The 13828-nt window shown below is 42.7% G+C and overlaps 3 protein-coding genes across 3 annotated transcripts; all 3 read left to right on the top strand.

The window, feature by feature from the left end:
- Positions 1–3070: 3070 nt before the first annotated feature.
- On the top strand, positions 3071–9037 carry LOC136430444 (potassium voltage-gated channel subfamily A member 3-like). The gene is made up of 2 exons (XM_066421086.1): positions 3071–3370; positions 6612–9037. The coding sequence occupies exon 2, from the start codon at positions 6838–6840 to the stop codon at positions 8212–8214; it is 1377 nt and encodes a 458-aa protein (XP_066277183.1). The 5' UTR covers positions 3071–3370; positions 6612–6837; the 3' UTR covers positions 8215–9037.
- A 1280-nt stretch (positions 9038–10317) lies between these two features.
- LOC136430440 (potassium voltage-gated channel subfamily A member 7-like) lies at positions 10318–11912 on the top strand. The gene is made up of 3 exons (XM_066421057.1): positions 10318–10613; positions 10829–10929; positions 11317–11912. The coding sequence occupies exons 1-3, from the start codon at positions 10439–10441 to the stop codon at positions 11719–11721; spliced, it is 681 nt and encodes a 226-aa protein (XP_066277154.1). The 5' UTR covers positions 10318–10438; the 3' UTR covers positions 11722–11912.
- Positions 11913–12041: 129 nt separating this feature from the next.
- On the top strand, positions 12042–13799 carry LOC136430441 (potassium voltage-gated channel subfamily A member 10-like). The gene is made up of 2 exons (XM_066421073.1): positions 12042–12490; positions 13095–13799. The coding sequence occupies exons 1-2, from the start codon at positions 12260–12262 to the stop codon at positions 13491–13493; spliced, it is 630 nt and encodes a 209-aa protein (XP_066277170.1). The 5' UTR covers positions 12042–12259; the 3' UTR covers positions 13494–13799.
- Positions 13800–13828: the final 29 nt, after the last annotated feature.

The following is a 13828-nucleotide window of genomic DNA, read 5'->3' as shown; positions in this document are numbered from 1 at the left end:
AGGCTAGTCGTTGTTGCCAATATGTGTAATACTGATAACTTAGCACAACGGCCTACAGGTATTTACAAGTATTGATCAACCGTACGGTGTGTACATATACATATATGTGTATGTTTTTTTGTTTGTTTGTATATGTGTGTTTTTGTTCGTGGTATATTGCAACTGTGCATAACACAGATGGTATCCGAGCTAGCCAAAATACGTTTGATAAATACAATATGGTAAATTCGCTCTTGGCACTATATTCAAAAGGTTCCTTGGATTTGAAAGACCGTTGTAAGTATCGAACAACTGCACTGTGTGTGCAACGAATTAATTACATTGTGTTTTAGTGGCGGTCGTGATATGGTCCTTCAAATTAGTAGCAGTAGTATTTACAGCCATACACATCAAATTGATATCCGAGTTATTTTGCAGTGCTGTTGGATTTTTGCACTACATTATATCATCTAATCACAGAAACATCTGAACAAAATTATTCACTTCATTTGTATAATTATCCGAGGAATAAAATCTTGGCATGTGTAGAGTTGTGTTGGCTATATTGTTTCACGCTAAATAGTCTAGTTTGTGTCTTGGACATTATTTTTTTCCACGTGCTAGTAGATAATTCACCAGTCACTCTGATTGAAAAGATTAACTATCACCACGAAATAGTTGAGGCCGAAGGCTCGAAACACACATCTCTGTTCATACCGTGGCTGTACGACAAACCCCTTCTCTTTTTTTCAAACAGCCTAGTCCATTTTTACTCTTACTTCAATCGCGCCGACATATTCGGCAAGAATACATTGTTTCGACGTATGAGACTTCTGAGCGGTATTATTTTTTTAAAAATCGATAATCTCATGAAGAAAGCTGCCCCCCCCCCCCACTTCACTGTACAATCCACATTTCTTGTCGTCAATGAATCTTTGTTAGTCTTTTCAATGATATCCACCAATTACACCTTAACATTTCACAGCACGAAGAAACGCTGTCAATTTGCACCATGAATAGTTTCATCATGTAGGTTAGTTACTGAATAACAAAATTCTTTGCACGCAGCCAAGTGTTTTATTCACACTGACGTTCCGGTGACCGTCTGTCATCTTCCTCAGGGCACATCTGACTCATGATGCGCATAACACACTTGGTTGTGTACACAGAATGTTGATGTACGCCTTCAGCTCTGTGTATGCCTGGCTGGTATTTCCGGTCTTTAATCCTTTGAGCGTATAGGTATAAGAAATACATGAGGTTGGATAAGGCACAGGCACACTCGTCGTAACTTGTATTTTATAGAGTTTTCCCTGGGGCTGTGACAGAACCAACCGTCGACAATGACGGGGGATGGTCGACAACCGGTCAGACGAGGGGATCATCCTCGTTAATCCCACGGATTTTATTCCCTTTTCTATTATGTTTCTTCAACACACAGTGGAAGGCATGGCAGAACAGGTGTTCCTTGACAAATGTCACATTTTTCAAGGCTGCCATACCGACATCATAACAAGCTAAAACAACAGTCAGATCTAAGACAGTATTAATTTCCTAGTGTCTGTAGATCTTTATATCATATTCGAAAGTTTTATTCCCAACACTTTGTCGTCTTAACATTTAATAATCTAAGACGCAAATAGGGAAATAGATAGGATTTCCCCCTTTAGATTTGGACTGTCTTACAGCTAAGATTTGTGAGACACATTCATGACTGCCCAAGAATGCCTTCAGTTTGTCGCCGTACCTTTATCGCACCACTATGCGACTGGGCCCGAAAAGGCTCAAACAACAACATAGCCTAAACATGGAAGATTCGGGCCAATGGCGACAACTTTAGTACGTGTCTGCATGGCGTAAATGCACACTTGAATAAAATTTTGTCAACCGTTTGCCTACATAGGTTCAGAGTTTCACACGACAAAGAAACACTGTTTAGCTCTCTATCTCCATGGATCATTTATCGTGTCCCCAATTATTCTGTCATCTCTTCTGTCACAGAGGGCGAAGGCCCGAATTTTAATACAAGCTGTGACCTCTCTACGACCTAAATTGGATTTGTAAAATCCCTGACTTTACAACTTGAATATCATGCTAAATGTAAAGGTACGACTGAAAAGACAGAAAAACACACAAAGCATTAAAAGATTCCTTGAGCGTTCTGTCAAATTTTAGGTGACAGAGCGGTCTCATTGAAGCCCCTATCTCACTGAACCCGCGGCACTTTTGCGGCGTCGCTGTGTCCTGAACTAGATTTGTATTATAATTATTCTCCTTGACTTCATAATTGGAATATCAAAGTAAAAGTATGAATGAAAAGACAGCAAAAACACACAAAGCATTGAAAATATTCCTTTTTTTTATCTTTGAAATTCGTTGAGTGCTCTGACAAATTTTGGGTGACAGCACGGTCGCAGTGAGATCGCTGCTCTAGCGGAATGGTGGTATATTATCATAACATAGTGGCGTAACGACAGGGTGTTTGGCCCTAAGTTCGAATCCTGTCATGTCACCGATCTTGTGCCTTTAGGGGAGGCACTGTCTACACGCCTTTTCTCACTCCACTCAGGTGTAGAAATGGTTGGGGAGGTAAAGGCGGTAAAAGTGGAGGGTTGGGCTTCGACAGCCTTCCATTACCGTGCCCTAGACAAAGTGGATAATAACCAAATACCCCTACGGCCTCAAAAAAGGTTATGGGCCCATCACCACCTTTTTTTATAGATAACACGAGAGACAAGAACAGACCCTAAACATGGAGGATTCAGGTCACGGCTTCTAGTAAGCCTAGGAATGTGACGTATGTAGAAAGATCAACAGGAGCAGTCACTATAGGATCAACGCACAGAAAGGACGTGGATAAAGCCCACGTCTATAATAGGGTAGTGTGCATACAAGGAAAAAAAGTGACCCGACCGGTCCGGTCCCAAAGGAAAACTATTAAGAACGGCTTTGCTTATCTTCTGCTAAAAAGCCTAGCTGTTTGTTTCCTTGAGAACAGGTGAAAACAGCATGCACACCTGGTGGCCTCGGGTGCCGTATCTGTCTTTCATCCGTAGCACCGGTTCCAGTTGAGCCCGCGGGGTCTTTGGAGTCGCGGCCGCAGCGTGACGAAATTCGCACGCTCAGGTAGAGCGGCGGCGAGATTTGCCTTGCAAATTAGGCGGGTCGGCCGGCCAGGCGTTCCACCAAAACACGGTCTCGTCTGGTCTGTTTGAGCCACTTCAACCGTTTCACCTGCATAACTGTTGTTACTACGCGTCTAGAAAGACTTTACCTAACGTCTGTACTCCGTCTTAAAGACTAGCAAGTAGCAGACAGACGTTTGGGGAGTCGGCAGTGTACCTACTACCACCCGGCACGCAAAGCGGAAACGTGAAGGTAAAAAACTCAGGTAGGTTCGTTTACATTTGTTCTTTTTGCCGAAACGACTTCTGGAAAGACTAGAAAGGTTTGAATCTGACCAACGTTCCATGAGATGTTCTTCTGCAAACGCTATTTTGCTAAATCGTCGATAAGAATGTGGTTTGTATCTATAGGTAGGTAGGTATTGGGTTGTTTGTCGACGTTTATTTTCCCATCAGTCAGACGCCATGTTCACATATGAAGGGGTTCTTTGTAAGGACAAAGCGTCGTTTGAAAGTTGACACTTGAGAGTGCAGGTTGCATGGAGAGATAGGCAAGGTAACAAGGTCGCACACCTGTGTTTCCTTCGGGTGTTCAAAACATTCATGACGGTTTTAACCGTCTCAGGGAGAATTCCCAGTAGGATTTTAATACAGTGAACACTAGATCGAGAGATCACGAATTTGGTTTAGGTATTCCTGGCTAGACGTTGAACCGTTGTGTCCTTGGGAAAGGCATGTACTTTCATCACTCCACCTATATATAAAACTTGTTACCTGACTACGGTTCTGGAGGTAAAAGGCCGTAGAAGGAGAGGGAAGGGCTCCACCATTCAAGACTGTGACCAAGAAACATATGGCCTAAAAACAACAACGGGACATATACCTTTGATTAACGACCCTTTGTTCCGATATCAAGTGCCCGAGGTTCTATGTAGAGAGGAGTGTGCGGTCATTAAAATGTGTAAAGGTTTACTTTATATCATATTTGAGGCCTGTGATTTTGTAACAAACGATGAGAGAACCAGAGAAAGGAAGGACAACGTTCTAGAAGAACAGATTAACAACTTAGAATAAGTAAACAGACAAACAGTTAAGCTGCTATGGCCGAGTAACGGCGGCCTGTAGGGATTTGAATGCTTGAGTGGACGGGCCACAGCGGGAGGCATGTCATTTGTCGTTAAATACATACTTTCAATACGAAGCACCGTTTTACAATGTCACTGGTAGCACGATAACGTGAGCCATACAGACAAACTTCACGGTAGTTAGATAGTCTTTTGTGCTGTTTTTTGTTTTGAAACTTAACGTCAGCAGTTGCCCCGCCATTTTGGCTCTGTAAAGAGGTAGGTATAGTAGGCGGATGTGGAATTTGACTATGTGTTGTTACGGGATGGAATGTCAAGTTTTATACAGCTTATAGAGCCGACCTCTCTTTTCAAGTACACTCCAAGACCACTCCTGTGTACTCCACAAGCCTACCTGGACCCCACAACAGGTCAACGCACGTTTGTATATAGATCAGCATCAATGTACGACTCACTAAAGCCGGAGCTAAAACAAGCACCACCCTTAATCGAATCCTTCAAATATGCTCTGAATTGAGGACTCGTCTGACCCCTGGCTTCTAGATTCATAAATTAATGGATACATGCTATGAAGGTCAACAACGATCTCTGATAACCGTTTCCGTCACAACACAGCAAAATTTTGTACGACGCAACCACGGCTGTCCCAAGAGTTCCTTCAGTTAAGCCCCTATCACATATGGACCCGTAGCACGCTGGCAACCTCACTACGACAAAGCGCTAGTCAAGGGTAACACAAATCCAATGTAGGGCACAGCGACGCCGCCAACGTGCCGCGGGTCCATTGAGATACAGGCTTTATCTGTTGTAATTCATCGTGTGACGTATGATACAGGGCTCTTGCTAAGAGACGTTTCAAGAGACATAAATAAAAAAGCAAACAAAAACAAGATAGTCAAAAACAACAACTTCAAGATACAACCCAAATTAGCTTTATCCTAAAGAAAATAAAACAAGCCCGTCGGTTAAGAAACAACTCCTATGTCCTTTATTAGTACATTCCAACGTGTTGGTTTAAGCTCTTGATGCATGAAAAGAGGATGACGTCAGTAATAATTAAAGGCTTATTGTCATTCTTCACAGAACTACGCTTATTGGGAAACCGAAGGACACCCGCTATGACCCGTGCCGGTGTGGAGTTATAGCTGTCGTCCTTTCAGTATAAGGATTGTGAAACACCGACTTAACAGCTGAAATACATAAAATAATGTTTATATTTTAGATGATGTTATGTTGTTCGCCCATAATAGATTCGTTGTTAGGCTGTACTTCTCTTTTGTTTACGTGCTTGTGTCGTAAAGTGCCTAGCGCAAGTCTGCACTTTTGTCGTTTATATAAGATATTCACGGATAACATTTTCATCGTATTCTACTTGAAAAAACATGGCAACTTAATCAAAGGAAATAGTTACGGATGACGACATGCGCTATAGATATCCCGGTCATGTGCTTGTAGCAGTTTCGGTCAGTGAAAAGAAACCTTCACGCGTCACAAGTCTTGAAATGAATCCTCCAAACACTTAGTAGGAGTTGCAGGGGCGGCAGTACAAAGGATTACTCCAAACCCGCAATGTTATCTTTACCTGTATGAGTAAATGTTTTCCATGTTTCGAGCATTGGGTGACCAAAACTCCAAATCTATTAGTGAAAAAGCGTATTTCGTGATTTCGTGTCTTGTTGAATTTCAAATCGAACTTTTATAAAAGGGATCATATATCGTAGCAAACACAAACTCATTTTAGTCGCTCAACTGTTGCTCAACAGTTTCCATACAGTTGAAATGTGGTCTGTTGAGGTAGGCCGCAATGTTCAAGGAAACATTTGTGTAAGATATGTCATGCGCCGGTGATTTACAAAACCGCCCTGGTATCCTGACATGGAGTCGTGGTACGATCGGCATGAGAACACTCACGCAGTTTTGTGTACAGTCAACAAGCGTGGACAGGCATGAATAGCCTCCTAAGCAGGCTGCGCTGTTTGCCTTCTTATGCGATGCTTTCTGATTGTATCTCAGTTCTGATTGAATCTGGCTTTCGGCTTGGTTACTGTAGAAAGTCTGTTATTGTCGTAAATTGTGTACAGCCAGAAAACAAGAAATGATATACAAAAAAATGCACCGACTTTCCTACTATGGAAGCTAAGGTATCGATTGCGATGTATGTAGGGATGACGTAACCTCCAAGCAGATGTAAGGGTTGGGAGGGAAGATCTTTTTATTGCTGCCCTGAAATCACAACACACAATCAAGTGTGCCAGAAAAAGTAAGACCTTTCCTTCCAACGTCTGCTTTGAGATGTTATATCTGGTGTCCCACAGGGAAGTCTATACTAATTAAGAACCCATTCTACTCACAATACCACTCCAACATTACACACACTCCGTCGAATTCTATACCTCTAACATTAGTTTTTTGTTTGTTTCAGGGTGTTCTCTACCTGAATGGCATAAGGGATCAGTTCATCCAATCTGACAGAAACAGACGCCGAATATAGGTATAAAAGAGCAGGCAACAGCAAAGTGACAGACAAATTCACCACCAAAAAAAGAAAATGACTACCAAAGTGGCCTTCCACCTACGGAACGTGAAATCCTGAAACCACCCTCAAAATGAAACAATTCTAAAACGTAAAATTCGGGAACCGCAAAACAATGGCTGAGTGTTCGTTCGAGCTACATGCGCTCGACGAGGGTATCGGGTCTACAGTTTCGGACATGCCGTCATTGACTGCAGAAAGTAGCCCTTCTCGCCAGAGATGCGAACCGACCACACTGATCAGGATCAATATCAGTGGACTCAAGTTCCTCACCAGAGAGAAGGTCCTACATCGTTACCCGGAAACACTTCTAGGCGACGTGACACGCCGGAAGGAGTTCTACTGCCCGGACACCGACGACTACTTCTTTGATCGTCACCGACCAAGTTTCGAGGCAATCTTCAACTTTTATCAGACTGGGAAACTCGTACGTCCTCCAATTGTGCCTGTAGACGTCTTCTTCGCAGAGATGAAGTTTTTTGGTATCGATAATCAAGAAATCAACGCCGTCCTTGACAAGGAAGGCTATCGGCAAAAGTCGGAAAGCTGCCCGAAACTTCCCGACGCAGAGCCGAAAAAGACGATATGGTTGCTGTTCGAGTATCCGGAGACGTCCTTTTGGGCTCGGGTAGTCGCCATTTTGTCCGTTTGTGCCATAATTATTTCCATAGCTTCCTCGTGTGCGGAAACAATACCGGAATACCAAGAAAACGACATCTTCGATTTTCCTCCGAACACCACAAGGTCATCGCGACTCAAAATGGCGTACGGAAGCACGTTCTACCAAGTCGAGACCGCCTGCATCGTCTGGTTCTGTTTCGAACTTTTCATCCGTTTCTACGCGTCCCCGGATAGAATAGCTTTTATCAAAGACATGATGAACATCATAGACATGATCGCCATCGTGCCGTACTTCCTGACGCTGTTTTTCCTCCTGGGAAACGTGCAAGGCTCGCGCAGTGCGGCTGTGTTCATGCGCGTTCTCCGACTGATCCGAGTCTCCAGAATTCTCAAACTTTCCCGCCATATGACTGCGCTCCGAATCCTCGGACGGACACTCATACTCAGCGCAGGCAGCATAGGCCTCCTGTTTCTATCCCTGTTTGGATCCATGGTGCTTTTCGGCACGTTTGTCTACTTCGCTGACCTTGAGACTCCAAACACGGACTTCGACAGCGTTCCCGCCACGTTCTGGTGGGCGGTCATCACCATGACGACGGTTGGCTATGGCGACGAGCACCCGCGAAGCCCCCTGGGTAAACTCGCGGGGGGCGTGTGCGTTTTGTCCGGGATCATGTTCCTACTGGTCCCGGTGCCGGGTATCGTCGCCAACTTCAACCGACTGTACACCCTACAGCGGAACGTGTTGGCGGACGATCGTGACAAGACACAGGACGAAGCGGAGAAAGACCCGAAGTACACTTGGCGCAGATTCGTCGCTCCTCTGAGGAAGAAGAAGAGGAGAACTTCGTCTGGGCCGGAAGCCACTTAAGTATAAAAAAAACCCATTATAATGGTATCTAATTCTTTCCCACATTTGTGGCATATAGGTGGCCACCATCATGGTTCCTTAGCCCTTGGGCCACACAACTGCACAGATAATGCCATAGTAGGTGCCAAGACCACCGACAGCGTTGTATTTTCAACTTCTATACTCTTTCCCCCATGCTTTAGTGTAAAAGCCATCATAACCACTGCTTTACAATAGTCGCCATTATGTTAGAGTGAGAAGTATTTTTCTGGAATTCTGTCAGCCCTGAATTTTATCCATTCTTTTCGTACAACCTGCTTTCTTTCTTTCTTTGAAAATAAAAGAAAACAACAGCATGTAACCTGTTTGTGATTATTCAACCATTAAAATTCTACGAATGGGAAACAGCGCCGGAGGCGTATCAATACACAGAAAACACAGAACCCTCATCTCTTAATATGTGCATTCAACTGTTAGGAAATGCATTAATAGTAATGTCTTGACATCCTAAAGGGCCGCACTATCATTGTACACGACATAACAATGCATGACTAAACGTAATAGAAAGCAAGTGAATATTTTGTGGCAAGTGTAAAAAGCGTACTACGTGCATAGAAAATCAATCTATAGTAATGTTTTGATACCACGGAGTCTGATACAACTGTTGAACATGGATTCCACAGTCCGGTCTACAAAGTAGTGGAGAACAAAGAGGTCGTAGTAGTGGTGTATACATAATGTACGGGGGCACAGATACTAGCGTCATGGTCATTTGAGCTTTCATCCTTCTGACATAGTTGCATGGTTAGAAAATAAACCCATAGTATTGTTTTGACACAGTTTAGCGCTATTGTATGTCACTCTCACTTCAACATATATTACTTTTATGCTTGTGTCCTCTTCCGGAATGTGTAATACAAAAGTCAAGACCAAATATGTTCCTGGCAATAAGTGGGAACACAAATATCCGAGTCACGACAAGCCAACAGGTTCGCCTCGGGGTCCGTCGGTGAAAAATCTTCTCAAGAAACGTATTGTGTTCTCCCGTCTGGGGTAGAAGCCACCAGCTTGTTGTTTGTTGGGCTCAGCTGTCGTCTCGGTAGGGGAAGCTGTCACAAGTTTCCCTCTAAACTTGATTCGGATCGTCGACAATCGACGAAGAGCGGAACTGACTGTCAACACATGTCAGTACATTTTGGACTCATTCGCTATTCGGTAGATAACGCTAGCAGCTAGATGTGTAAGGTTAGGTAGTTCAATGTAATATAAACAGCTGCTGCCGCCACGTGCCTGCAAAGTTGTTGTGTTTTGTCGAAGAGCGGTTAAACCGACAGTATAGATACAGATGCTGGTGTGTTAAGCCGAAGAACAGTTATACCGGCTACACAGGTACAGATGTCAGCCTGTACAGAAGACGAAGAGGACACAACCGCATACTCAAAGCCACCTCGGACGCAAAACGTCCGAGTACTCGTGCATTCCAACAAACGTAAGTCCTGGATTTTATGGTGAATTTAAGTGGAAACATCGCAAAAAAATCAAAAAACATCGCTAGCGTGTACATGTCGTACAGCCCACCTGGCCATACAGATGTGATAAATTGTTTGGGTTAAAAGAAACATAATCTACATGTATTTCATATTCTCATTTTGACCTCAGATGTACAAACTAAAATTCTGCTGAATGAATCTATCATTATGGCCTCTGCATTTGGTATCCTTATCTTTATTCTGGCAGTAACCAATAAGAGGCCGAAATGTGTACAGAGCTTTTACCAAGCGATTTTTGGATCATAAAAAGAGTGTTGTAGCACAATGTATATAATGTCTTTCAGTCGTCAGTTTATATTAGACATATTGACAGGTATGAAAATAGCAGGAATCACGCTAGACCAAAGATTCAAAGAATGAATCTCAGTCAACTCAGAAACCGTAACGTATCAACAAACATAATAACAATGGCAAATACACTGTATTTTAAGATTACTGTCAACACCATGCCATGTTTTCTTTTACCTAAGATCATTCAAGTGATTAAATGTTATACAATGTTATTTTTTCTATTAGTTAAAGGGTTGAAAGAAAATAGCGAAGCATCGGAAAGAAAAAAAACGTGTAGCAAGCCTCAGGATGAAGCCCAAACAAGAAAAACATTTAAAGAGAGAGATAGAAGAGGCCGTGTTTTAAAAGGCTGCCGAGAAGAAAATGCAAGCAACGCGCAGTCTCGCGAGAACCACGTGATCAGGATGAACGTGAGCGGGATGCATTTCTCCACGCGAGAGAGTGTTCTCCGCAGATACCCAGACACCCTCCTTGGAGACGCCTCAAGACGTAAAGAATACTACTGCAAGGATTCCCACGAGTACTTCTTCGACCGTCACCGCCCGAGCTTCGAAGGAATCCTGTTCTACTATCAGACAGGTTAACACTTACCATTTCAGAATTCGTAATGTTAGACTGTAGTATTTGTCTTAAACATTCCTATATACAAGGTTCGATTGCTTTAGATATTGATCGCTATTTTCATCGCTAACAGTCGTATATTGTAATATCACAACATCAGTTCAGCCTTCGGGCTGTGACTGTAGTGATTTAAAGTTGTGCTCTCAATAAAATTATTAGTACTAACGTTACAGGTGTGCTGAAGCGGCCTGAAGAAGTTCCGCTGGACGTGTTCGTCTTGGAGCTGCATTTCTTCGACATGGGAGAAAACGTCATCACACAACTGTTGATAAAGGTGCCAGAGGATATTATGATGTGTTATATTTGACCTCTTCCTTTATCGTGTATGAGTATGCGACGATAAGGATTTTTGTCACACTCCATTCAGCCAAAATCCTACAATATAAAAAAACATTGTTGTTGCAAAATGCTACTATATAAAAAAACAGCGTTGTTGCAAAATGCTAAAATACAAAAAACAGTGTTGTTGCAAAATGTTACAATGTACAAAAAGGTTGTTGTAAAGATTGCTGTTGTGGCAAGAACGACATATGAAACTCCTCTCATTTATTCATTATTTTGGTAATTTTGCACGTGTATTCAATCATTCGTTCCTTCAAGAGGTGTTCTGTCTTTAACCTCAGATGGCGTAAATTCATTCATTTATTGATCCATTCACTAGGAGGGGTGTTTCGTTCCGAAGAAGGAAAAGTTACCGCAGACCGGAATCAAGCGCGTCATCTGGGATCTCTTCGAGCGGCCGGGCACCTCTGCTTGGGCAAAAATCATCACAGCCGTGTCGTCCCTCTTCATTCTCTTATCTGTTACAGCGTCGTGCGTGGAAACTCTACCCCAATTTCACAAGGCACACCCAAACAGTAACAACACTCAGGTTAACGTCAGCCAGGGATCGACTAATGTAACATCTGGAAGTGCTGGAGACATCATCAGCCGGTTAGGCGTCGCCTTGCAGAACCCGTTCCTCTGCATCGAGACCGTGTGTGTCGTCTGGTTTATCATTGAACTTGGACTTCGCTTCTACTCGTGCCCAAGCAAAGGCGAGTTTTTTCTTCTTTTTATTGAATGAATGGATGAATGAATGAATACCTTTATTGTATGTTCGTGCCCCGAGGGGCTAGATTATTGCAACATATAGAGACGAGATACGTGTAGTACACAGTGGCGCCATGCCCAAGCATACTGATTATGTTGACGGCACCACATGCAAAATATACAATCTATAACATATCAGTAAATAGACGGCAACGCCTAAGGGACCTGTCACACTTGTGCGTATATACAAGTCCGCATGAGTTGCGTATTAAGTTTTTGTTTTAGGTTAAGTTTGCATCCGAAGAAGTCATTTCTTTGGTTGGATATCTAGGCTGCACAACGGTGAGTCAAAGTAGAAAATAACTTCTTCCCTGCAAACTTAACATTAACAAAAAAATGTTCATGCGCAGCTCACACGCATTTGAATATACGCGCAAGTGTGACAGGGGCTTAACCGTGGTAATGTACGCAAACAAATTATGCTAACAAATGTCAATGATAAGCAACAGTGGTACCTATATAGTTAACATGTGAAAGGGATAATAACAAAATGATTACATCAGCGATCAATCATGAAAACTTTTGGTTTTGTGATTAATGAAGGCGAGTTCTCCAAGAACGCCCTCAACATCATCGACTTCGTGACCATCTTGCCTTATTTCGTCACCGTCGTCTTGATTCTGACGGAGACGTCCGAGGAGCAGGCGGCGCTTTCTCTCGGCGCCTTGCGGATCTTACGGCTGGTGCGGGTCCTGCGCATTGTACAGCTTACCAGACATGTGAAGGCCATGAGGCTACTATGGGTATGATACCTTTTTTTTCTAATGTAGAATTTTTATTGCGCTTTTCATTTATCGTTAATATGTTTTCGTTAATCTGAACGGAGTTTCAACTGTAAACACCAAAACAATGAATTGGCGTTAACAGTTTAAACTCCATTCAGAATGACTTCTACCAACACAGATGAACTTTCAAGTGTTTTCGTTAATGTTTTCTTTTAAACATTATTTTTACATCTTCGACAATATTTCGATTATGAAATCAAGGACCCCAAAAATCCAAATTTGTCGCTTAATTGTCGCTCAGGCAAGGGGCCTTAATACAACATGTGCATTGTATTCATGTAAGGACCTAACAATGCCTATCTCCCACTGTGTATAAAGTGATTTAAAAGCTTGATCCAGGTCAAGTATTGAACATATACAATATCTCCCTTGCAGATAATTGTGCACGACAGCTTTAATACAACTTCGGTGTTGTATGTTCAGGCTTAATTATGCATTTCTACTACTGTTTACAAAGAGCTTTATTGTATGTAAAGACCTAAAGAATGCCTTCTTACTACTGTGTATAAAGAAGTTAGTTAAATATCCTCTTCCTATCAAACTCAAAACATCTCCCATGCAGATCACGGTATACGACAGTCGCTACGCGCTGCTCACCTTGCTACTTATGATGGCGATCGGCGTCGTGACGTCAGCTACCGGTCTCTACGTCACCGAGCATCAGCACCCGGACGCGTCATTTCCCAGCGTGCCCCACTCCTTCGGGAAGTCCGTCATCACCATGACGACGGTCGGGTTCGGCGAAACTGACGTCATCAGTCTCGGCGGGAAAATTGTAGCTGTTGTCTGCGCCCTATATGGGTTATTGATAATGGCAATTTTGATCCCGACATTTGTGGATAGGTTCGGCGCATTGTACACATCAGAGATTGCCAACCCGTACGGAGAAAAACCCGACCACACGCAGAAAGAACCGAAAAGACAAACTGAAAAATCGTTAAGGCGAGAGACTTTGGTCTAGCTTGTCCTTCAACGTATTTCCTCACGTTAATGAAATCAAGAGGTCATGTTTTATTTATCTATCTATCAATATTAGAAACACATGGGAAGTCCCTATAAAGTTTATTCACAAGGTACACATAAGCACCTATTCCATGTCTACTTGGAATTGTGAACAAGAATGAATAATTCGTATGAACTATGTACGTTGGATTGGTATTAGATTTCACTTTTGGACACTTATGTACTGTGTGTTTTTCAGATTTGGTGTGCCCACTATCATGTTTACGCAGCAATGTTAACCATTAAAGCAAGTGAATAAAAAGAATATGCCGTCTGAAACCTTAATGTTACAGC

Source organism: Branchiostoma lanceolatum, chromosome 1, assembly GCF_035083965.1.
Source record: "Branchiostoma lanceolatum isolate klBraLanc5 chromosome 1, klBraLanc5.hap2, whole genome shotgun sequence".
NCBI classification, from domain to species: domain Eukaryota; kingdom Metazoa; phylum Chordata; class Leptocardii; order Amphioxiformes; family Branchiostomatidae; genus Branchiostoma; species Branchiostoma lanceolatum.
The sequence above is the reverse complement of the archived record's forward strand: the minus strand, read 5'-3'. Positions and strand labels throughout refer to the sequence as shown.